This window comes from Telmatherina bonti (genome assembly GCF_933228915.1).
Source record: "Telmatherina bonti genome assembly, chromosome: 5".
NCBI classification, from domain to species: Eukaryota; Metazoa; Chordata; class Actinopteri; order Atheriniformes; family Telmatherinidae; genus Telmatherina; species Telmatherina bonti.
Genome location: NC_136623.1, coordinates 32279052 through 32306283, shown reverse-complemented (window position 1 = coordinate 32306283; position 27232 = coordinate 32279052). Strand labels below are relative to the sequence as shown.

At 39.7% G+C, this 27232-nt stretch overlaps 1 protein-coding gene across 1 annotated transcript; it reads left to right on the top strand.

The window, feature by feature from the left end:
- Positions 1–84: 84 nt before the first annotated feature.
- On the top strand, positions 85–27232 carry ube3d (ubiquitin protein ligase E3D; the record flags this gene model as incomplete). Its single annotated transcript, XM_079241163.1, has 13 exons — positions 85–173; positions 4919–5130; positions 5486–5576; positions 9347–9569; positions 11059–11131; positions 11215–11293; positions 13409–13517; positions 14946–15112; positions 17942–18080; positions 25957–26160; positions 26222–26352; positions 26794–26938; positions 27212–27232. The coding sequence occupies 13 exons, from the start codon at positions 85–87 to the stop codon at positions 27230–27232; spliced, it is 1683 nt and encodes a 560-aa protein (XP_079097289.1).

Genomic DNA, 27232 nt, shown 5'->3' with positions numbered 1-27232 from the left:
TTCCCAAGTTTACTTTAGGGGATTCTTTTATTGTTTGCGTTTTCTTCTTGGTTGGTAAAATATTTGAAACAATCTGTTGTCTGAATGGCTGAGGAGATGCCAGCTAAGACACATGGAGTTGGAGTCTTCTTAGAGTTAAGAAAAAGGCTTCAGAGTGGGCTTCTTATTGTCGGGTAGGTAACAACCACTAAGGACAAATGAGTCACTACTGCAGAATCACTTAGCATTGTCGGCTTTATTCGCTACTTTCTAACTGAAGCTAGGCTAGCTGTTTTCGCTAGCTTAGCATGATAATAAATTGTTGCTATGGACAACGACATGCATGCCTTTTATGAAGGACAAAAATAGCTTTAAAATTACATTTATTTCATCTTTAAAACTGGTGATATAACAAAAACAACTACTTGACACTGACTATAATTATTTGTGGTAATTTAAAAGTATCGCTGTGTTGAACTATAGAACAATATTCAGATTCCTGTACCTTACTTGAAGAGTCCTGCTTTGCTTTTTAGCTAATTTCACCTTATGAATTTAGTCCTTATGATGTTTTGGGAAATTTCACCAGAAATTATGATGGCACAAAATATTTGATACTGTACATGATACAGCCAGATAATCATGGTTATTTTTCGGATTAGCTGTTTAATGTTTGAATGATTTATTCACGTGATGCAGTACATTAATACTGTACATTATACTCAATTAGACAAAGATGTGGTGTAAATATAATGTCTGAAAAAAGTTTAATTACAAAACTCAAGACTGTTCAAATGTACTTCTCCCTGTGATTCTTCACTAAATTAGTCATTTCTGTCTTGGTTTTTTTTTTTTTTTTTTGTATTTTTTTTTTTTGTATATATTTTATTATTTATACACTACTCACAAAAAGTTAGGGATATTTGGCTTTCAGGTGTAATTGATGGAAAATGCAATATGTTCATGCTACAGTGATATAATATAAAAGTAAGACATTTAAGTAGAAGGATGCACTACTGATTTCCTCATCTCAAAAAATTCATTCAACACAAAAGGTAACAACAATAGTAGTTACACCACAACAAAAAATTTGAACGTCTCAATATCTCGTCATGTGCCCTTGAGCATCAATTACAGCTTGACAACGACGTCTCATGCTGTTCACAAGGCAACTTATTGCCTGCTGAGGCATGGCATCCCACTCTTCTTGAAGGGCAGCCTTCAGGTCATTGAGGTTCTGGGGTGCAGGGTTTCGAGCCTCTACACGACGGCTCAGCTGATCCCACAGGTTTTCAATGGGATTCAGGTCTGGAGAGAGTGCAGGCCATTCCATTTGAGGTACACCAGTCTCCAACAGCCGTTCCCTGATGATGCGGCCTCGATGAGCAGGAGCATTGTCGTCCATGAAGATGAAATTAGGCCTGTGCTGTTCATGTAGGGGCACAATCACTGGATTAATGATGTTATTCCGGTAGTATGGGCTTGTCACTGTACCATTCACAAAGTGTAGGGCAGTCTGTACTAAGTGGACACCCCTGCCCACACTGTAACACCGCCACCACCAAAAGCTCGCCTGGTGACAACAGTGGCTGATGCATAGCGCTCTCCCTGACGTCTCCAACATCGTTGCCGGCCATCTTTTCTGCTCAGTGTGAATCGACTTTCATCAGAGAACAGCACTGAGGCCCACTGGTTCCTCGTCCAGCGTAAATGCTCCCTGGCCCATGCAAGACGATGATGCCTGTGCCTGGTGGTGTGGTCAGGTACCCGTGTAGGTCGTCTAGCACGCAGACCACGCTGATGTAAACGGTTTCGAATGGTCTGACGTGACACTTGGGTGCCTCTCACCTCTCTTAAACGTGCCTGGAGTTGAGTGGCATTCATCATCCGGTTTCTCAGGGCAGTGTTCACAATGTAGCGGTCATCAGCACGGGATGTGGCCAAAGGACGTCCACTTCTAGGCCTTTCTGTGACTCTTCCAGTCTCTCCATATCTCCGTTGCAACCTGCTGATGACACTCTGTGACACTCCAAGCTCAGTGGCCACTTCTGTCTGAGAACGTCCTGTTTGAAGCATCGCAATGGCAAGGGACTGTTGTTCCATTGTTAGGTGTCGTCTTGGTCTCATGATGTCAAAATGTGAACAGCATGATGAGGACAACTGTTTAAACACCAGCTCTAATTGAACCAGGACATTTATTGGTCAATTCAAGGATCACACACCTGTCGTGATTTTTGCCGTTAAGCTCCTTGTTAGAGAACAGCAACTTGTGCAAAATTTATTGAAACATTTAACAGTTGGACATGTGCATTTAAAAGCTTAGAGAAGATCACATTAAGTTCACCTGTACAGGTTTGAATGCATTTTAGGCTTGTTGTGAAATTTCACCCCAAAGCTGAATATCCCTAACTTTTTGTGAATAGTGTGTATATATATATCTATCTATCTGTCTATCTGTCTATCTGTCTATCTGTCTGTCTGTCTGTCTGTCTGTATGTATGTATGTATGTGTATGTGTGTATATATATATATATATATATATATATATATATATATATATATATATATATATATATATATATATATATATATATATGTATGTATGTGTAATATTATAATATTATATTTCAATATATATTAATAATTATAATCATACATTTATTTCTGGGCGCCTTACAAAAAGAAACAGATCATATAAGAATTAGAAACATTAAAAACAAAAACAAGCAATGCAAATAGTTAAAAGGGGTCAGAGAGAGTGGGCCAGTTTAAACAGATTTAAGTTAGGAAATGAATAATGGGAGAGATTCAATGATCCGAAGCTCAGATGGGAGTAAGTTCCAGAGCCGGGGAACAGAGTGACTGAAGGCTCAGCTCCCCATGTTTGGGAGGCAGGCAGAGGGAACTGTGAGATGAATGGAGGATGAGGACCTGAGGGTACGGGAGGGAGTAGCGATGTGGAGCAGGTCAGACAGGTAAGGAGGGGCCAGATTATGGATGCATTTGAAGGTGAGGAGCAGGATCTATTGCTGTTTTTTTAGATTGCCATGTAAATAGTTACTGTTAACAATGTAAATGTAGATTTCTGCTTGTTCTTTGCCAACGGTGGTTAAGGATAGTTGGTTTTAGCAGCTTTTACCACAACATTGATGCTGCAAATTTGACAAATATTTACCTCCAAGTTATTAATTAGTCGTGGAACCAAACAGTATTTGAAGCAATGCTTAGATGTTTAGCTTTGAAACTAAAGGTCACTTCTTGGAAATGTGCATTAGTGGTGACAGGTGCATCTTTAGTCTTCATGTGTTCTATTGAAATCTCTATTTTCATGTTGCCCACCATTCTTTGTTCATTCTTTCTTCATTATGTGCGTGTTCAGTTTATGAAATCATGTTTAAGATATTATGTTGACTTGTTTAATCTTGATCTTTTTGCTCACAAAACAGTGTAGATAATTCAAATATCTATTGTTGTACAAATAACTTCAGAAAAAAATTGCTTTGCTTAAAATCAATAAGTTCAGGAGTGGAAATTGTATTTTTCATGTTAAAACTAACTAGTTTCTGTCAAGACCAGAGCAGGAGTTCTTTGTACCGGGTCTGTGATGGATTGAGACAGTGACATAAGTGTGCATTCAAAATGTATTACTTCATACATTATCTGAGCCGCTAAGTCTAATTAAGGGTCACGCGGGAGCTGGAGCCTTTCCCAGCAACCTTTTGGCGAGAAACAGTGTGCACCCTGGACAGGTCGCTAGTCCATCGCAGGCAAAATGTATTGGATATTGTAAATGTAAACCAAGCAGCACTGATGTTCATTACAGCTTTTAGAAACATTATTCACAACTGCATGATGTGTGATCCTGTTGTGTGGTCAGCTTTACCACTTTTAATCTATGCCTTAAGGGAATGGTTTTATTTATTATCTTTTACTTAAGTTCAAAACATGTTTGGCAGCAGTTTGACAAACAAAAGGCCAGAGCTCTGCATGCAGGACACATTTAACATCACTAGATGGTGCCAATGAAATTTGAAAAGCAGCAAAAAGGAGCCCTGGTTTGTTGCTGTCTTTTGGAAAGGACTGAGTTTAAGCTCAGCTGCAACATTTGTCTGTATGTTGTACCGCAATGTAATCCCACGATCACTTAGAGTAGAACACCTCACGGTCCGTTAGAGAGAACACAGTGATTTTAATTTCTATAAACATAGTAGCTGTTCAGCCTTTAATCGTTTCAGTTAGACGAGAAAAAGGTAAATAGCATCCAGTAATCAGTAAGCTGTTCGTGTTGTTTATCGTTACATTAGTGTTATTAGTTTCAGTTCTTTGTGATATGTGATCTTCAAATGTCTCCATTTATTCACAGCACACTGCCAAAAAATGAACCGATTCTCTTTTGCAGCCACAGCTGGCTTATTAATAACACTGATGCATGCGGCTCTAATTACAAATCTATACATATTTCCCACATTATTTGACAAAGGACAAATGCACCTTTTCATTTTATGTGACAAGGAGAGAGTGCAAAAATATGGACCCTGTTCAGCAGAAAGGCCACGAGCAGAGGGAGAATGATTCGTCCATTAATTGATTGGTTCATAGAAGATTATTAGATGTTAATCAGTGTATCATTTCAGTCATTTGTCAAGTCACTTGTTCTGTCACCCTGCTGTCTGAGAAACTGCTGTGGACTTTTTATTGAACATTTTTTAGATTAGTTGTAGAAATAAAACTACTAATTGCATTCAACATACTTACTAGTTACTGTTTTATCTTTTTTTTCCCTCTTCGTTTTTATTCTGTAGAAAATTCAGCATTTAATGAATAACAGTCAAACAGATTTTTGAAGAACTACAGAGTGGATGTTGGCAACCCATGATAACATTACCCTGTTTGTGTGCATCACATTGAAACTTTAACCTAAGCTCCATTTACTCTCCAGGAAGAACGTGGCCAGATGTCCTGCAGATGTGGTCGTGGCAGGGCAGGATTCCTCCCTCCACGTCAGTACTCCAAAAGGTGAGATAAGCCTGCCTTTACCTGCAGGAGTCACCTTTGTGCAGGGATCCTGCATCTCGACGCCAGCGGGAGAACACAGTGACGAGGAGCTGCATTTCAGACTGCGCATCACTGTCGCGTGCAGAACAGATCAAGGTAATGATCAGGACAAGCTGGAATTGCTTTTGTATCTGGGGCCATAAAGGTGTAAATTCTGCCCACAAGCCATTCATGATCCGCCGCAAGAGAATTCACTTTACAAGGTTTTGAAATGACACTAGCCGAAGTTGTTGCATGAAATCCACAAACTTCCATATTGTGTTTGCGTCTCTGCCGTCATAACAAAGTTCCAACTGAGGACAGTCAATGACAGTCCAATTAAAATCAGATTGATCGCTCACTCCAAAGTTTCATCCCCTTTTATTGGATCGATTTTGTGCTAAGCTATAGAAGGTTAGCAGCCTTTCACCACATCTGCCTCATTTGTTTGTTTGCCTTTGGCCCTCTACAGACGCCTCTGACAATGTGATGGAAACTCTCAGAGCAAAGGAGACTTATTGCTTCCACTGCCAGGGCTGCACGACCAGGCTGCTGGAGGACAGGTAAGGAGCAGACGGGACAGTGGAGATGGGGTTTTATTTACACCCTCCTCCGCAGGAAGAGGAACGTCTGCTTATTGATGGCGTGGGCAGCCAGTAGAAGGCATAGTCTGGGAGAGGAGAATTGATGGATGGCTCCTCGGGGGAGTCCACAGCTGTCAGCGTGACTGTGTTAGAGTTATAGAGTGTGTGTGACGTAAAGGTCTGCTCTGCCCATTAAAACAAATAGTTTCTTACCTTGAGGTGGTTCAGCTGGACTCAGGTATTGTTTCTGCTGCCTTGTAGCTCTGTGGTCAGCAATGTGACATGCTGAAAATTGCAGTGGTTGCATTATGGAGACTCCTGCCCTCTGGCTATGTTTCCCAGAAGCAACCCACCTAGTGTTGCCAAAGTTTTTTCCCTCTTGCTTTCAAGTTAGCCTAGAAACAATAAAAACTTTCGTCAAAGTGCTCAATAAGGTAAAAAGTTACCATTTGAACAAAGTAAGGGGTTAAAAGAAGCATGGACTGTAGCCCTCTGCAGGAATTCCACGCAGCACCTAAAAATAACTTCATACCAATTTTAAAGTTAGAAAATGGGTCAAATGTCACTGCATAACTTTCTGACCTCAAAACCCCTTGCTATGGACTTGTTTTGATAGCACATTGACATTTATTATGTACATTCCTGGAGCTGTTACTGCCCTGCAGCATCCTGAGAAACTGACTGTACCTCATAACCTTTTCCTTTCCATCCCACAGCATCACTTTATAACAGCTTTTCACTTGGTGGCTCCAAGCCAGAAACAGGATATCGACACATTGGCTGTATAGAACATTAAGGCTGTGACGATATGCTTTTTGTCCCGATTCGACTCAATTGCAATTTTTTGGGGTGTCGATTCAATTTAAATTGCGATTCTCACAATTCTTCAATATTGGTGATTGTTGTAGATTTAAAAAAAAAAAATGTATAAAACTATTTTTTGCTCGTCATTTTTCTTGATTTTAATTAGGAAAAAATAACACAGTAGCCAGACCATCATTCTGCTGCTGTAATGTCCAAGAAGACAAGTAAAAAGATCAATAAAACAAGAAAAATGACAAAAAAATTTATAATAGATTGTTTTAATATATTTGGAAAAAAAAAAATCGATTTTAAAATTGTGAAGCAAAAAAATCCAGATTTTCGATTATTTTTTAAAAATTCAATTTCCAACCCCTTTATGACATGCATTATGGCTGATTCAGCAATCATAAGAGGATATTGTTAGAGGTAAAGGCTGGAGCAAGCTCAGAGACTGGCTCCGGATGCTGAATTTATTATTAGGAAACTTATTAAAAAAAATGAAGACATTGACAGCTGGCTCCACTCATGTTTCTTATTTTGACCATTCACACAAGAGATGCTTGCATTATGTTTCAAGAAGAAAACCCCCTCTATTGCTTTCATTCTAAATATTATTTATATCTTTTATCTCTTTATCTGTGCATTAAATATTATCACATTTCCGTTTGGTCTTGAGAGGCTGTCACTACTTATTGTCCAAAATACGGGTGATGTCATAATCTAGCTTGTGTTTTTCCATTGGGGATTGTCAGCCTGTGCGAGGACGTCGTGTCCCGTTGATACAGTGGGCGGGTTTAATTATCCCAGAAAAACTGACACAGCATGTTTGTTTTCCATGTCCTTCCCTTCGTCCCAGCTGCTATAAGCTGGATTCAGCTCTTTTTTTATTTGTATTTAGAAGCTATTAAAAACTTAATTGTTAAAGAAAAGAAAAAGAAAAATACTTTATTAATCCCCAAAGGGAAAATTAATATTGTAGTAGATAATTAACTTGAGGAGGTGTTGTTCCGGAGGCTACTGGCAGGAATGCTCTTCTGTATCTTTCAGTCTTACAGCGGACCTGAAGAAGCCTCTCCTTCAAGCTGGGAGAGGTAATGTTGGGGAGCTCGCAAGATCTGAAAGGATCGCCTCGTCTAGGCTCCTCCCCCTCTGGTTTTACTCCTTGCGTGATCCAAGGCTTTTTTCTTACCTCCACCCAGGAGGTTATGTTTTTACCGGCGTTTATCTGATTGTGTTCAAGAAAACTCAGAAAGTTATGGATGGAATTTAATTAAATTTTCGCGAGTTGTTGGAAATGTGAAAAGGAAGAACAGGCTTAAATAAGGTGGTGATCAGGATCACCGTTTGGATCCAGGAGTTTTTCATTGCCGTGGCAGAGATTTGTGCTCTCCGAGTGCTTTTTTAGTTCGCAGCTTTTTCCATCAACAATTTTCTCTTTCTCGGCTGTTTAGCGGGAGGCAAATAAACCGAGACGGTTAGGAATAATCCTTCCTGCTTTTTCTCAGCCATTAAGAAGCTTATGAAATATAGGAAATTAACAACTTTAATTTGGCCCGAACCTTTGGATTGGTCAGAGTTTTTACAGATTTACAGTAAACTGAAGGATCTAACTATATTTCTTATTGTTAATGATTACTAAATGTAAAGCAGACTATGAGGATGAGGAAACACTTCACCCAGAGTTAAAAAAAAAAAATGTCTCTGAGCAAGATTACCTCCCCCAGCTTTAATGGAAATAGTAAAGACAAAAAAATCCTTCTGTGAATGTCCAGTTTTTAAAAAAAAAAAAAAAAAAAAAAATAAATTATTAAATATTCCTTGTAGTTAATTTCAGCTTAAAACTACTGCTGCTGCTACAACATGAAACCTGTTTCATTTGCTTCAAACCAGTCAGTGGAAAATGTGATTTTTGGTTTCTCAAGATGTTGCTTTAGATTATCTTTTGCAGTTGTTTGATATTGTTTGATATTTTGAACGTTTCTTGCCGTTAGAGACGGTCTGCCTAATGAATGAAACACCTCTCCTTGCATTTGGCTTTTTAAACCATGTTTTTTCCATTCCACTTTTCAAGTGTCTTATTTTATTTGACTTATTTGATATTATTTTCAATTCCATTTTATGTGTTAATTTTGTTTTGCTTTTATTTTTTTATTAGTTTATCATGTAATATCTGAGTTAAGGCCTTTACACACAGGGGACCAATGCAAATAAACGACACGAAATGGGAAAAATTCCGAGGTGAATTCTGGATACTTCTGTCTATATACACCAACTGAGATACAAAATTGTGAATAAATGATTAAAATTCTAAAATAAACTTGGAAGATGGATTCCGCATCAGGCCACGACAACAGTGTGCTGATGCTGCAAAAGAAAAGACGAAAAGAGGCGCTGGGTTCATCCTGTTCTGGAAAAGAGAGGAGAACTTGCTGAGTTTTATTGTTTAATCCAGGAACTAAAACTGGATCTCGACCGCTTCAGGACAGACTTTAGGAGGTGTGTGGGACAGTTTGACTCAAAGTTTGAATGAAACAACAGCGATAAAGTCACAGCTGCATAGCTCGTTGCAAGTGGTCTATCAGTCAACACGCCTTCTCTGATTGGTTGATTATATACCTATCTGATGCAAATATTTAAAAAAATCTACCTAAGTTTGAAAAAATAAAACAAAACCAAAAATTGCTGGTCTCTGATGTGAATATTCCCATTTCCATATTGACTTTACATTGATCCGGTTAAAAAATACTACAGTGTGAATTTTTCAGACGAAATCTTCGGAGCCGGCATGTAAAGGCCTTTAATGGGAAACAATTAGCATTCTATGGAAAAAGTGCTTTTATAGATAAAGTTTGATTAAAAGAACAAGAACCAGATGATTCAGTGCATAAATAGTCGTGCTCGGTATTTAAGTGAAGCATTTTTATTGTTTGTTTTTCCCCATTCAGGGTTTTTAAGCGAGTGCTTCCTCTGCCTAACGGCAACTGGAACTCTATCGTGGACGACTGGTGTTGTCACCCTGATCCGTTTGCCAACAAGAAGCTGCTGCCTCGAGCAGAGGATTGTCTCCTTGGCGACACCTTTGTCCTCCTGCCCCGCGATGGCAGCTGTGAACAGACTCTGAGTGAGGAAGCAAGTCCCGTTGGCACCGTGGACAGTCAAGATCCAAAGGTGAGGAAGATGTACATAACGTTTATGAAAATACTCACCTGCGCTCTCCATCCCTCTGGTAAAAGCCTGTTTAAACTGATTCAATGGTATCCATCTGGCTACTAACTGCCCTCCTTGTGTCTATCCTTGTGTCTTCATCTGATATTTCATCCCAGAATAGCGACCTCTGTGGCCCAGGCCTTTATTATCAGACACAGTCGTTATCTGGAGCAACCTTCTCGTGATCAGAGCACAAGGAATTTGCCAGAAAAGATTAAGAAGCTTGTTACTGGGTACCAACTCAAAGGATATGTCTGTATATGTGTGTGTGAAATCATGAAATCATGTGATGAAACTGGAGGACGTTCTTTCCGTCCTTGTGTCGGCTATCGTACCTCCTTCTTGATGGGGATCTGAGCAGAAGCTTGGCCAGAACCACCCTTTCACTGTCAACAGGGTCCAAGTCCTCTGTGTGTGGTAAAAGGTGATCCATTCCTAGATTTGTTTGGGTCCTCAAGTCCTTGTTCTCCATCCTGGCACAAGCAAGCCGGAAAACTCAGAGGTCCTGTTTTGAGTCAGGAGCTGTTTGCGAAGGTTAATCCTAAAACCGCACGAGTTTCCAGCTCTGACTTTCCTCTGAGTGTCCGCAGAAGATGTTCGCTCCATGCACAAACCCGTAGGACAGTTTAATTTATTCTTATGATTTTTCCTCTGACATCATCTATAATGGACAATGGTATTCATTGGTTACATCAGTTTCCATAGCAACACATAACTACACAGCATTTCGCTTTTACTTTAGTCTTGCACTTAGTCAGATTTTTAGTAGAAGGTCCCCAAAGTCAGGGAACTATCCGTTTCATATCCCATTGTGGACTCTTTCACTTCCTTAAAGACTGAAAAACTTCCTGATTTTTCGATGTTCTTATGCAAAACAGCCATAATAAGATCTCGAGTCTTTGCTCAGTCAGTACAAAAACACATGACTGGCACACTGTGGTCCTGTTACAAGTTACATCTTCAGATTCACTCATTGCCCCATTCTTAATACAGTAACACATCATTGCTACCTTTATATGTGAACATGCATGATACTGAACTCTTAATTCACGTCAGTAATACTGTTTAATCAACTTGATCCCAGCCTGGTAAATTATTCCTCTTTGGCCTCTTGATGTGGCCTTTGCATCCAGGAAGTGTGGTGAACCATTACCAGGCAGAGGAAGGCCAGAGGCCTCTTTCCTTCTGACCTGGAGGTCCCATACTGCCAGCACCTTCGACAAGCTACATGAAGTTCAGCAACTAGATGAAGATTGATCTCATTTTTTCATTAGTCAATCTCCACAGCAGAGGCAGTTTGCATGATTGCACCTGAGAGGAATGCAGAGCAGGAAAACAATCTGTGCTTCTCTCCTGCTCTTCTGTTCCACATCCTGGTTATTGCTACTGTTAATTACTCCTGTGTGTGTTGTGGTGAACAGTTTTCTGGTTTTTACTGGTATCTGCACAGAAAACCTGCCGCCGTTTGGCACTTATCTCCTGTGCAAGCTGTTCATCCGTGTTGGGAGAGGCTGTCGCACCAGGTACGCACCGCTCTAGCAGATTTTTTATACAGAAACATATGATTCAACAGCACATATGAACCTTTCCCTGCTGTATCTCACAGAGACGCTGAAACTATACATCACGCAGGTGGTGGTGGAGCTCGCTGTGGGAGATCGAAAGCCAGAAGCTTCACTGAACAGGCAGGTTTTTAATCCAACTTCCTGATGGTGACAATGTAGAAACCATGACTGAAAGCGCAGCCTTTCCTATACGGAGACATTGAAAGTGGTTATCTTCAGGTGACGTGGAAGAAAAGAAGTCACGCACAGCCTTTCTAGGTTAATTGCTGCAACTGCTCCCATACAATATTAGCAATAAAATCAGTACAAGGACTATAAATCAGTTCAGCTTCATTTGTATGTTTGTCTCGGGTATCTGACACAGCACTGATTAGATTTCGATGAAACTCTGGGAAATGAAGGCCATCAGCAGCGCCATAATCAGGCTTTTCACAAATGATTATGACCCAAAAATGTGGGCCTGAATTAAACATTTGAACAACCACATCTACCACAGCGTCAGAATAATTTAAAAATCTGCTTCAACATGAGAGTCTCACTGCGTTTGAGTTAGTTTTTTTCACAGCAGACTGTAGTGTGTGTTAATAAGATTATGCTGTGTGTCAGCTCCTTGTGATGGGTTGGATCACTTGATGTGATGTCACACATCAAATGATCCAGTAATCTAGTGGTAATCTAGTAGTAATGTAGCGGATGGCAGTGGCAAATGAGATGAGTTGACCTGGGTTGGAACTAATGAATCTACAGCTGTGCTCATTTTTATTCATACCCTTTCATAATAGAAGGAAAAAAACAGCTGCCTGTAAAATAAGCTGAAATTGACTAAAGTAATAATAAAATATTAATGTAATGATTTTATGAAAATCATTACATTATTTTCTAATTCTGGTTCAGTAGAAATATTTCTTTTAAAAAGCAAACAAATAAGATCATCTATTACATATTACATCACTCATAAACTAATATTTTGTTGAACAATCCTTTAATGTTTCCGCTCCAGTCAGGTGTTTTCTGTTCCTCTCAGTCAGACTTCTGCACCTGTTGACAGGTATTTTGTCCCACTGTTCAACAGAAAAATGCTCTAATTTGTCCAGGACACATTTATTAGTTTGTTTGTTTTTTTTTCTTTCTTCAACTCGATTAAGTGAAAAAACAGTCTCTTATATTACTAAATTATATTTTAGCAAATTTTTAGTTATTGTACCTTTTTTAAGTCTCCAGTTATTTGAGTGACTGTTGTAAATTCAGCCTTTTCTTTAATGAAAGGGGAGAAATACATATGAGCACAACTGTATATGTCAGCTGGGTGTTAGCATAAAGTGGCTGCTAACTGACTGAAACATCTACTAGCATGTCTAAGCTAACTCAATCTTTTCTGTGCAGCAGCATAGCCGTGCAGTACATGAGGGCAGACTGTGGCTGCTTCCACATTATACAAACTGATCGGTACGAGGTGCAAAATAAACGTTTTTAGTGGAGCTTCCAGCTAAAATGAATCAATAAAAAGGATAAAATCTTGGGTTAATGATGTAAGATAAACCTGCCTTCCTAAACAGAGATAGAAATGACGGACTTTTGCTCACCAAAACTGTTTTTTAGGTTTTATCCAACTTGTTTTATGTGTTAGATAAATATGTCACCATCCAGGCTGAATCAGTACGCTGCTCATTTGCCACACTGGATGCTTAATGACCACTGCAAGCTTTGCATGTCATCTTGTTACTCCTGTATAACCTCTGCTGGGCCTTTTTTGCTCTCAGTAGATGTATCTGCAGAGGTGTCAAGTAACAAAGTACAAATACTTCGTTACCTTACTTAAGTAGAAATTTTAGGTATTTATACTTTATTGAAATAATTATTTTTTAGACGACTTTCTACTTGTACCCCTTACATTTTTGCACAATTATCTTTCAACTTCTTATAATTTAAAAATACAAATAAAAGTAGTTTACTCCTACATCTTTCTGGCATATATAATATATATTTTAAATCAGCATCAGTTCCAGTTACCAGTAAGTGAAAAATTTGAGTTAGTACTTTTACTACTAAGTCTTTTTAAACCTGATTATCTATACTTCTACCTGAGTAATGAACGTGAATACTTTTGACACCACTGTGTATCTGGTTCATAACTTGAGAACTTCAGTGAACAGAAAATGTGACTGTCTAAACATGGCCAAGAGGTTAACATGTGTGAAATATGTTGAAGAATAAAAAATGGTCTTCTTCGAACAGGTCTCTCTTCTTGGAGAGGACATTAGCAGCCAGACTGCTGAAGCTGTCCAACTCACTCAGCATCTTCCACTTCTCTGTTCAGACTCCTGATGGAAAAGCCTTCCTGCTGGTAAGGAGTCATTCATCTGTCACGGTACCATGCTCTTAAGTCTTTAAAGACAAAAGTCAACTTCTAAAACACTATTATTAGAATAGTACAGTTTTTTTGTGGGTGGGGGGTAAGTAGTTTGATCAGCTTCAGTCTTTCTTTCTTTTTTTTTTTTTTTTTTTTAAACTTTTTATTTTCCTCTTTTACTTTACATAACTATGTCAAAAATAACAACAATAACAATAACAAAAAAAAATCAGCTTCAGTCTTGATCAAATATTGAACAGTTATCAGGAACCGAAACCTTATAAATGTCAGTTTGATTAAATGATGCCGATATTTTAGTAATTTAAAAAAAGACAGAAAAAATGATTTTTTTTTTCCGACATAAAACAATTGAGGGGGGGGGGGGGGGGGGGGGTTATTTATTATTTAAAATAATCTCTCCTGAAAATGTAACAGATTGTCGTATTTATTTGTAACATTGATGCATTACTAGTTTCTAGGTAACCAGATCTTCAGATTTATAATTCACTACCCTTTAAAATCTTTTCAGGACAAAATGTCCTGTCAAAAGCACTTTTTCTGATTTTACCAAACACAAGCAGTGTTTCAGGTTAGGGCTTCATTTTTGAGAAAATATGGTAAAATCATTTATTTTGACTGTTCACTACTCAAGTCAACAATATGCATTAAGAGCCAAAACAAAGAAAATAACCCAGATAGACAAAATGTCTGTAACACATGAGGGTTCAAATCGAGCAATGCAAGATATTATTATTAAACAAATGAAAGGTTGATTGATTGCAAGTACTGCAGGTTTTCAGATTTTAGCATCTTATTAATGATGACCAGCAGTGGAACAATACTTGCACACCACTGGAATATAAAATATTTACTTTTCTCTAACTTATTTGCTGCAGGAGAACTGGTCTGTGTCTCTCTGCAGCTTGAGCACACACACATAAACACCATGTAGATAAGTTGACTTATTTTGCAGTCTGTTCATTAGCACAGTAAAGAACTTATTGAGTTGTTCCAGTTTTCCAGCCATCATCTCGGCAGACTTTAAATAGTAGGACATTAAAAACCTCCCACTGTAACTCAGCATAGCAATAACAATATAATCAGTCTTGTGTGAAATTGGACTAAAATGAAGCAGATTCCTCAATAAACACGTACCCACAGACGCCGCATTTGCCTGAGAGAAGAAGACTGCAACATCAACCCTTTATTTGTTGGGGTTTTTTTTTTCTTTACTTTAAGCTTTTGTAAAGTTATAAAATGAACTCGTCAGCGGGGGAAAAAAACGTAGTCTTATTCCTCAAAAGTGAAGAAATGATTCCTGATAATTTACATAAATTTATGTCTGATAAGATTGTGCAGCTGCAGCGATGATTCATTACGGAGAGTCTGAGGTGTGAAGTGACCTGTCTGCTCCTTCTGCAGCTCTGGCTGCTGAACAGTGACTCCATCATGGCCTCGCTCCCAGAGAAGTGTGTTGGGGATGAAAGGTCCATCAGCTCGCCTGCTCTTCACAGTCCATCACCCAGAGCTGCCAGAGCCCTGAAACTCCTTTACATCACCTGCTCTGACGCAGGCATCCCGCAGAAAGAGTAAGAGAGGACACTTACCAGCACCTCCGCCCCTCCTTCAATCTTTGTTTTCCTCTTCCTAATCGTATCCTTTCATCTCCCCGGCACACCCACTCCATCAGCACCCGTCCCTGCGTACTGTGGGGGATGAAAGACTACTTTGTAGGTGAAAAGATTTTCTCTCCTAATAGAGCTCTTTGTGCTAAGGGTCCCAGCTCAGTCATTATAATTGTCTATTATTCTGCAAATGAGCTTGCCTTTAAAAAAAAAAAGGGCCTCTCAAAGTCAGTTTCCACACTAAGGTTTGTTGCATAGACAGAAATGTTGTTTTGGCTGCAACGTGCGGCTTCTGTGTGCTGACTGTGATGCATTAGAGATGTGCAGATGGATGTGTGATATGTGGCTCTCCATGTTCAGTAAAGCAACACCCCACTGGAAGAACCTTCCACCCTCATTATTTTCATCTGAATCAGCACTCAGCGTCCTCCTCCTCCTCTTCCTCCTCCTTTTCTTCCCTGCAGCTAGCAAGCATGAAAGCAGAGCAGGGAAGGGCTTTTTCTTCTCCTCTTTTTCTCCCCGTTTTGACAAACCCTCCGGTTGACTGACAGAGAAAGGATAATTAGAGACAAAACTCACACAAAAAGAGAAAAGGAGCGTCTCATTGAAATCCCCGAGTCTATAGCTGCATGACTCGATAACCTGTCGGAGCTGAGTGATGTCACAGGACTCGTTCACAGTTTTTACAAACTGGGTACGATGACAGACAACGTCCTGCTGAAACATGAAGCTTTCCACAAATGATACGAGAGCAGCTGCTGCTCCGCATTTCTTATAAGTTTGGTTCTCCTGTTGATCATAAAGCTCAGTATGAATAGATGATCAGATTATATTTTCATTCATTCATTTGTTCATTCATTATCCTAACTGCCTAATCCAATGAAGGGTCACAGGGAAGCTGGAGCCTATCCCAGCAGTCTTTGGGCGAAAGGCAGGGTACATTCTGGACAGCTCGCCAGTCCATCGATGGGCCAGATTATATTTTGTGTAATTTTTTATTTTTACATTAAAATTCTTGATGTTTGAGACTGATTGGCTCTGATTTGGTCTCTGGGGCAGACTTTGGTGTTTTCTAATGGGTTTGTATCTTTATCATATATCTCCTTTTATTTCATTTAACGCTGCTCTTCCTCAGCTTGGCTCATAAATATAAAATGTGAAGGCTGTACAATTCACTGTCGGGTTAACAACATAACTTTTAATCAACCATCTCCAATAGCAGCGAACATACAGGAAGTTTCCAATAACTACATCATGTCAGTTGTCTTCATTTATTCAGATTGTCTGAACTCCATATTTATGTAAATTGAGCTCATTTTAAGCCCTTTTTTGGTCATCAGTCTCTTAAAATTGTATGTCTGTGTACAGTTTAATTTAAAGATTTTGCTTCATTAAAATTTCTCAGAGCCATAAATACCCATTAATTCATTTCAACGACTGGACATTTATGATTGAATCTCCTCTAGGATTGTAAAACTCTCTCTACGACACTCACATTGTAAAGAACAAACAGCCGTAAACCTGCTAAATCTCCCTGCCTGAGCTCAGACTCAGCTTTACACGTAAGAGGTTCATTTTCAGTGAGATGGCAGGAGAAGAGCTGGGAGGCCCAGGCAGATGCTCCTGCATCTCTCCAGCATTTAAACACAGACTAAAGACTGCTTTCTAGTCAGACTCTTGAGCTGTTTGTTTTAGAGCAGAGACTCCCTTCGCTTGGGTTCTGGGGAAGAGGCCAGTCTGGTGGGTCAGCAGCAGATGGCACCATCCTGTGGACTGATGGGCATTTAAAATCATGTCAAACAATTACAGCAAACCAAGCCTCTATCCTGCTTTCAGCCTGCATTCTGTATTGTTTAGGGGAAGTTTTTTATTTTTCTGGTGTTTGGCTTGTAAGACCTGCACCACGTTGGCTTCATGGGACTTCAGCATTTCAGGAAAAGCCTTTTGTAGAGCCCTCCCCTTCTCCCCAGTGCCGCCAACACTTCCATTTCCCCGCTGCATAGTTTACCATGCATCCTTCGTCACTCATCTCTGACAGTTTAAATTAAACATTATGCCCTGGGAGCTGGATTCCCAGGGTGATGGCCGCCTTATTGGGGATACAGTCAGTTCCAGTTGACTGCAGCTGCAGGTTGCAGCACGCGCTGTTTAAACTGCCAATAATTGGCTGGAGAAGCAGCGAGCCAGCGCCTAAGTGGATTATCCTCGTCACTAATGGCAGCGGCTTGATTAGTGCAGAGTGAAAGTTGCAAGCAGCATCGCGGTCCAGTACAATGAGAAACATCAGGTCTCATTGAAGAGGAAATTGAGTGCAGTAGAGAGAAGTAGACCCAACTCCTTTTTTAAAATTTTTTATTTTTTATTTGGATCTAATCCTTCTGTATGAGTCGTAAAATAGCTGGCTCAATAACATAAACTGCTTTTCCACAAAGATGCTGCTAGATGGTTTGACTTCAGTATGTTTGTGGAGACGATGGTGGCTAATTTAAATTTTTTCCTCGTCTACTTTAAAGCTGCCTGTCAGGAGCACAGATGGCTAAATATCACCCAGATTAAATAAACACCCAGAGTCTTTTTTTTTTTATCCTCCTCCCATTCATCCAACCTCTTCTCCTTTCAGTCTTTCCTTCTTCTTCCTTCTTACACACAGACATTTCCTTCCTTACATGATCGATCTGTAGTTTTTGCATTTGTACAGTAAATTTCCAGCGGTTATTCTGGGAATTATTTTATCCATACGCTGTCGTAGCTGTCCCAGAAAATCACTCCTGCTCTGTGTGTTTGTGTTTTCAGGATCGTTACAAGTTGGGAGGTCAATGCCATCGGGCATCCCTTGGTGCTACCGCTGACGGTGTGTGAGGAGCTGCTGCAACTGATAGATGACAGCAACTCTGCGCTTCCTGCCTCCATGCGTAGCATGAGGTCCTATGAGGTGAGGCGGATGCGATGTCCTGTGGGATAGAAGATGATGACTAAGCTTTCAGGTTTTTTTTTCTTTTCTCAAAGCTCATCTGAAGCTTTCTCTGCTGATAGTGTGTACTAAAAGCAAAGAGATGCTGGAAGTCTTCTCATTCATCTTTAACCTTCGTAAAAAGCAGTATTAGCAGCGCAGCACATTCTGTTTTAGCTGACAGCAATCACTTACTTCCCTCTCTCTGGACTTCCAGCGCCTTGTTTTCCTGTGATTCACTCGTGCTTGACAGCGTTTTCATCCTGCCTTAATTAATTTCATGATTCAGAGCTTTCAGTTTACAGACTCGCTTTAGGGATTATGATTAGAAAATATACATTTTTTTTTACTTTTGTCAGCCTTATTCCTACTTCTATACACCTGTAATTGTGCAAAATATGTCTAGTTAGCCTGAGCTGTAGAGGAGAACCCTTTGACTAGAAAGTAGGAGGTGTTAACTTTGCTGACAGCTCTATTCTCACTGCCATTTTAAACGTGGCAACGGGGGTAATTAGCATCATTATCCTCTACTTCCTACTCAGAAAGTTTGGGAAGGAAGTTTAAATAAAGTTCCTCATCAGCTGAAGAAAACAAGACAAGTTTAAGCCTCTAAATCTGCACTTGGTTGCAGTAAACATAAACAGTTTTTGTCTTGAGTAAAATTTTCACCTAAATGACTTGGAAGTTGAAGGAAAGCAGACCATTATGGTTCTGAGAGTTTACAGAAGGTAAAACTGGGCAAGAGGAATTTGTTTGGACTGGATACATGTGTGTGTCCCAAGTAGGGGTGGAGGCGGGGGGGGAATCTAATTGAAAAATTGAAAATCTGGATTTTTTTTTGCTTCACAATTTTGAAATAGATTTTTTTTTTGTTAAAAAATCTTTTTTTAAACAAAAAAAATAGATATAATCCATTATAAAATTTTTGCCATTTTTATTGTTTTTAATGATGTTTTTACTCGTCTTCATGGGCATTATAGCGGCAGAAAGATGGTCAGGCTTGTTGTGTTTTTTCCTAATTGAAATCAAGAAAAATGACGTGCAAAAAAAAGTTTGACACAGTTTTCTTTTGTTTTTAATCTACAAATATTAGCAATATCAAAGAATATCGTTGGGACAAAAGCATGTCGTCACAGCCCTGGTCCCACGTCTTCTTGCACAAAGCAGTTGAGGACAGGTACATGTTCCTGTACATACAGCCTTATGGATGAGATGGCCTGAAGTTTCCCGTCTGTAAATATGTAGACGCCGTTTGTTAGAAGTGTGGATTTAACAGCCGGAGTTGACATGTCCAGTCTATTCAGTCAGCTGTTTATCCCACACTCGGTCAGCTGGAGAGGAATCATGCATCGATGTGGATGACTAAATTTACTGCCTTGTACACAAGCAGATGCAAAAACAACCATCAACTGCTTTCATAGTGACTTTCACATTCAACATTTCAGCCTCTATAAAATATAAATACTTACATAAACTACAAGAGCACCAGCAGCCATGCTAATGTTTTTAGCCTGGAACTGCTTCAGTCTCAGTCATTCAGTGTTTTCTAAAGGCACGAACACAAGTCATCTTTCAACATGTAACATTTCCATTTAGAAACATCATTAAAAGGAAGAAGGGGGCAGCCTGGATCAGGGGTACATGTTCACTTAGCTTGCCCCACATACGAAGAAAGGTTCGCATAAGCTGCATTACATCATCCTGTAAAAACCACTGAAAGGTGCTGCAAACAAAATACATATTTGGGGAATTCATCATTTAATCTGTGACTGAAATATTTCTGTATGACTGACTGCATTTGTTTTTGCAGCCAAATTGTCATTTTCTGTGCTTTCAGTCTGTTCTTCACCCACCTGGCAGTGTGATGCAGGGTGGGCATGTCAGCCATCTGCAACAGTCTGTGTTGTACTAACGGAATAAAATAATTCAACCTGACTGAATAACAGGGATGTGAATCCCAAGTTTGATGACAGTAAAATACCTTATTGATTCACTGCATAACTGTGTGATGTTTACCAATATCACAAATTCTGTTACAACACAAACTTCAACTGATTTCATTCAGGGGTCAGCGATCAATGATTACTTGCTGAGCTCAGTCATTTCAATAAAAAAAAATCAATTTGTGTTTTTTAACAAAAATATTCTGCAACACTTTCTGCATATTAAACTTTTGTTTTATATAAATATATGTGTACATATGTGTACATATATATATATATATATATATATATATATATATATATATATATATATATATATATATATATATATATATATATATATATATATATATATATAATATAATTTAAAAGTAAACTAAAACAACTCATTTGTTTGTCTTCTTCGTCATGACCAGTGGCGGTCTTCAGCTGGTGGTGGTGAAACCGCCATCGCTGCTAAGTGACAGTATAGTAAAGCAAAGGTCGACATAACAGCATCAGCTGCTGAGAACATGCACCTGGTTTTTATAGGCAGCGTGTGTTAAAACATCTGTAAATGTACATATCATGATAATAACCAAATATTTAACCTCCTATTGTCTCCCACGTGTTGTGTGGAGTCATGAGCAGTTCTGTTATTTTTCATCATGCTAACAGACGGGAAAGCGTGCTCCTCTGAAATGGAGAAGTCTGCAGATAGCGCGACCCAGACACAGGACATGTTATCTGGCTGGTGGTGGAGGCAGCAATAAAAAGAGTGTAATGGACACACACGTGAACACATCCGGATTGCTGTAGCCTGTTGTGTCGTAAATGGCAGAGGAAGAGAAGGTAATGTGATCATGAGGTCTTCTAGAGTTACCGGACATGGTCTGGAATCATCTGAGAGATGCAGGTTTGTTGGGTTTTTTTTAAGCAAAAAACACTCCAGAGTCCAGAGTGTCAGACAGGCAGGACCAGTGTGTGAACTTGCAGTGACCTGATAAGATGCATGAGCTGCAGAGGATGAGATGATAATGTGAACTTGAGAGGAATAAAAGGAAAGTCCACAACACCACAAGGTTTGACAGTTTTTCTTAGTTTTGGGTCGTGAAAGGTTTCAGAACAAATCTGGTTTACAGACACAGAATCTTTTCCATTGGATATTGTGTTCATGTGTTTAGATCTTACTCTTTCCAGACACTGGTTTTGTTTGGGGTGGTTTGTATATGTATCACACAAGGATTCATCAGAGAAAGCGTTCATAAAAAACTAATATAAATCCATCTCCATGGAAATGAACATGATGGCTCTGTCCATGACAGCACTGCAGATCATTTTCCTGTGTGTTTTTATCTATATGATGTACCCATGGCCTGACCAGCATTGTTCATAGAATTAATCTGCCTGGTGCCAAATCAACAGGTGGTGATTTAGCCCCGCCTCTATTGCAGTGTTAGCCAATGAGAAGGCTGAAAAAAAAAAAAACCCAGAATGTATGTTTTACGTAGCAGAAGCAAGATCCCATGATGTTTTCTTTCTTAGGAAAAGTCTGTGACCAGCTAGATATTTACGTCCAAATTTTTATTTCAATAATTTTAGCACCAGTCCAGTGTTGGTTCCATCTCTTGTTGCCATGTAAAAATAAGCATTGACAACGGACATTGTGATGCAAGCTTCACAGATGTTTGTTTAGATCCTAATGCTACAAACAGAGAGCACCAGTGACTCCGTCCACTCACAGATCATCCAAAAATCTTCAGCCTGGAAGTTTGTTTAGGAGTGGAGGAAAGACGCAAATCTACAAAAAATCTGCATTGTCAGACTACTTGTGTTTTCATGGTCATAGTCCTCCAAATATTTAGAGCCGTTTTCATTTAATCTGGCTGCTTACGTCTGTTTACGTTTGATTTTAGTTGCATTGTAAGAGAATCTGCGCTGTGAGCGCTGCATACCAACACTGCATGACCCACACTTTTTCTTTTTTATGTGCTTTTATGAAAAAGCCCAGGTGTAATTACTAATTCTTTGATCCGCTCGTGTCATTAATCACACCTGTGGCTTTTTCTCAGGATGTCTCGTGTAAAAACAACGCTGACAGCTGGAGTATCCAGGATCTTCATGGCTGGAAAAATCCAATCCCAGTTGTGGGATAAGTACATTTAAAGAAATCCAAAAATCACATCCAAGCTTACTTTTATTAGCCTTCTCGAGGCACATATTTGTACCAACCACAAAAGCCCAACCCATCGCAACACTGTGACTTTGTCTGCACTTAACAGTGTTGAACAGGGTGAGTGTTGGGAAGTTTCAGTTCCAGTAAGTAGATCAAAGTGTGTGTTATAACCCAGGCTGTTATTACGCTGCCTTTGAAATGTCTCGGCCACAGCGTTCTCCGCCCTTCATCTTCGACCCTGCTGGTGTAATGGAGTGTAAAGTAGATCCAGCTCCAAGTGTCACTCTTATGCCCTGGAACAACACAAGACCTCCCCCCCCCCCCCCACACACACACACACTCACTCCATTAATCTCCTCCTCACTCCCACAGACATGGCATGTAGGTTAGACAGAACCCGATCCTCTGTTTTACATTTAAGAGCAGAGGAGATGCATCACCTGGATCTCGCTTTAATCTGCAGCGTCTCAGGAGCTCAGCTTTTCCCTGGAAGCACGCATGTCCTGATCTGCTCCCAGGTCTCATCAGCCTCCCAAACAAGGCATTTATGACTCATTGGTTCCCGGATCACTCAGTGCACCTCAGCTTCTTACCTGTTGTTTTACACTACAAGCTGTCCAATGTGAGCCAGTTCGCACACTGCTAACACAATACAGACACAATACAACACAACACAATACAGACACAATACAGACACAAAACAATACAGATACAATACAGACAATACAATGCAACACAATACAACACAGTTCAACACAATACAAACACAATACAACACGATACAATACAACACAATACAGACACAACACAACACAATACAGACCCAATACAACACGACACTACAATAAGACACAATACTGACGCAATACAACACAATACAGACACAACACAACACAATACAGACCCAATACAACACGACACTACAATAAGACACAATACTGACGCAATACAACACAATTCAGACACAATACAATACAACACAATAAAACACAATACAACACAATTCAGACACAATACTGACACAATACAGCACGATACGAAACAGACACAATACAACACAACACAATACAGACACAATGCAATACAATACAGACACAATACAATACAACACAACACAATAAGACACAATACTGACGCAATAAAACACAATTCAGACACAATACAATACAACACAATAAAACACAATACGAAACAATACAACACAATTCAGACACAATACAATGCAAAACAATACAAACGATACAATACAACACAATACAGACACAGTACTGGAGCTGCTTCTGCCTGTGATTTTTTTCTTATGTGAACAAAATGATGGAAACTCATCAATATCACTGAAATAGTGGAAGACAGTGTCACGGGTAACCCAGACACGCTACTGCGTGTGCTACGCTAGTGCTGTGTTAAGTGTGACTATAGAACTGTTTGGCTTGTCGTGCTTAATTTAAAGTTTTATTTTAGATTATTTAGATTATTTTAGTTCTATTTGTTTTAGATCTCCCACTTTCAATGTCACATCAAGTCTAAAAAAAACTTTTAAAAAAACTTGATCTTTTCATTGTATTTATTTTATCTTGTTTGTTAAAAACAATTGCAGTTTGTCTTTAACAATGTTTACTTCTTGTGTTAAGTTTGCAGCTAAGGTTGGAAAAAGCTGATTTTGGATTCAGATAGTCTCAGTAGATAATAAATCTTACATGACTTGGCGGCAAAAATTGAAATTGGATTATCTTTATTGTTGACAACATGATATAACAGCAGAATTTCAGAAAATGAAAAAAGAAAGTCATTGTTTGCCTTCAGTTTAGAGGAAATGTGAGTTAAAACTGTGCCGATTGCAGGAAGGATGCCTGAAGCCTGAAGTTGCAGTCATATTTGGTAGGCGCTACACTGACCATTCATTTGTACATTTCAACTGATTATTTAAACTACATACACTTTCCACTTTAATAGATGCACCTGCTCTATTACCTAACACATCTAGCTAATCAGCCAATCACATGGCAGCATGTCGACATTGGTCAAGACAGCTCGGTGAAGTTAAAGTGAGGAAGAAAAAGGATTTAAGTGACTTTGAAGGTGGTATGGTTGTTTGGAAACCGCTTATCTACTGGGATTTTCACATCTCTGAGGTTTACAGAGAATGATCTAAAGAAGATAAAATATCCAGAGAGCAGCAGTTGTCTGGACACAAACACCTTGTTGATGTCAGAGGAGACTGGACAGACTGGTTGGAGATGACAGAGAGACAACAGGAAGACCAGTGTCTTCTGGTGGCTGCTTCCAGCTGGACGATGCACCGTGTCACAAAGCTCACATCATCTCCAACTAGTTTCTTTAACGTGACGGTGAATTCAATGTACCATGCATGTTTTTTTTAACCTATGTGAAGATTAATCCATGTTCAAGCCTTTGTGGCTTACATGTCGTAGTGACAGTAAACTGGTTTACTATCACTTTTAAATTCATAATATAATAAGGGAACAGGTAAAGGTTGCCGTCAAAGAGGCTTTCGGGATTTCTTTCTTTGAATTCACCCACTTTACTTCTTTTTTTAAACAGAAGGCTTTAAAATTTGACCCACAGAGTGACTAAATGAACACATATACAACATATATTTCTGTCTTCTGCTTATATTTGTCACCATCCATTTTCTTTTTCTTTCTATCATATTTTCCCTGGCAATAGGAGAATGAAATCCCCATCCTGACTGAATATTAGTGGGCTCCAGTAGCCTTCCATGTACTGGGACCAAGGCACAGGCTCCAACATGCCATGTTCATGATGTAGGTCATCATACCAAAAAACAAAAAGTAGCACCAACCTGGCTGCTACTAGTCCTTCTTTAATTTGCCATGAAGGGATGATGAAGGGAACATGGTCCAATATTAACCATCTGTGTGTCATTAGCTACACCTCCTGCTGTAACCCATGTCACCAGGGTAGGGACCCATGATTTGACGATGGCTGTGTATTTATGACCAATAACTTTGCTGATCATTTTGGCCAAAGATGTCCTAACACAAGACATGCCGATTCTAATGTTGGATGTAGCATTTCCACAGTAGCTACTGAGGAAACATCAGGGTCCAATCTACTTGCTTGACACGCTCTTGGTTCTGCAAATGACGCACATAGGCCGCATATTTAGTAGGCTCACTTATTGACTATCTGGAGCAAATCCACTGCCCGATGTTCAGGATGAAATGTAATTTAAATAGTACAGTATGTAACCTTATGTGGGGTAGAATATGAACTAGGACAGTCAATGAAAACTACAGCTAGCCAGCCCTCCTCTCCAGTGAAACTCGAGTGACTGGCTGACAATGCCTTTTCAACTAGTCAGACTTACCCTGATTCCCATCCACATGACCCCAGTCCACATCACCATGACAACAATGTAACACCAGCCATCCACCCAGTGATAATTCCCAATATAAGGTACATTCATGGCTTCTACGTTGGATTTCAGATTTAATGGGTCTTTATTTTTTACTTTACATCTCTACTGAGAACAAATAGGCATCATTCCATCTGTGTTTGCAGGAAAAGAGCTGTAGCATGGACATGAAAATGTTGACAGTCTTTATTTCTACCACCATGGTAGAGGAGTCCTGCTTCTCTGGGCTCTGTGGACAAGAAGAAAAAGCCGAGTTAGAAACAGCGTTCGGAGCGTGAAACACTTCTCCTGCAGTTGTGTAAACAGCCTGCTTGAGATGATCTGTGTGACTCAAACTGTAAAACTGTTTTGGTGCATTAGTTTCCAATTCGGATGGCGTCCTTGGATAACACGCCCAGCACTGGCAACGGCATCATGTGGGCCAGTGGCTTTGTTCATTTTGCCTCGTCCATCTCTTATGATCTGTTAAACTGCGGGACTCTCCCCATGTTTCCTTCATCGCGTTCCACTTTTCCACACCCGTTTCTTCACATGGGAGGAAATATTCTCCACGCCGCTTGCCAAGTTTGAAGTGTGACGATAAGAGCTCTGGCACCCAGCTCATCCCACCGTGTTTGCTCTCGAGCCCTCCTCCTGTACTCCTGTTACTCCCCTCCCACACGTCATCATCTCACTTCCCAGTCTGACAGTAGATTCCCACTTCACAGCTTGGAAGAACGACCTCTTCAAGCCCGAAGCGGAAGATTACCACTGCCTGTTAGTGAAGTGTCACAAAGACAAACAAGCTTTTGCAGTGGTTTTAGCACCATATATCTCACATTCCTTCCCTGTTTCATTATGTATCAGCTGTTTGTGTTTATTCATGAAGGTAAACAAAAAAAATCCTTCCAGATCATATTGTTCATTCTTTCTCCAGTATCATGGTTTTAATGGATATGAGGGTTTCTTTAAAAGCTTCCTGTTAATTCGTTTTGTTTTCTTTTACGTTTCCAGTCGGCTCTTTTTTCCTCTTTCTGGATCATTTCCCTCCCATCACAAGCCCACCCTTTCTGTGTCCAGACGGCCATCACTGTGATTTGCTTATCACTCTGAGCCTTCTCTCTCCGGGCTCGGAGCTCCGTTAGCAGCAGTTCACCTCTAGTCGCCATTTCTTATCATTTGTATGAATTACCGTTGATCCGCTCGAGTGGCGAGCAGACGCTGGCGCAGGGATGGAGAAGACGGGGCCTTGACTGAGGCAAATGCCCTCATCTATCATCCCAATATAGAGCCCTCAGTGGAGTGCAGCCGTCGTCTGGAGCAGGCAAACACCCAGAAGCAGCAGATGGAGGGAGAGGACGGGGTTGAGCTCATTTGTTTTCCCGGCTTTGTTTATCTGAATGTGTGTTTTTGAAGTTGATTAAATTTCTACCACCTGTGTTTTGCTGTTGTTTGAAGATGGTAATTGCAGATAATGTGTTGCTGTCCTGATTAGCAGACCATAAAAAACCAGAATATCTGTGCTTTGGGAAAGATAAATAAACAGCACAACAAACAGGTTTTTTTTTCTGAAAACTGTTTGTCTTTAGCGACTATGATTTCAGCCTGGGATGCATTTTTTGCTTGTTTTTCACAGGTTGCGTACCTGAGGCTGTGA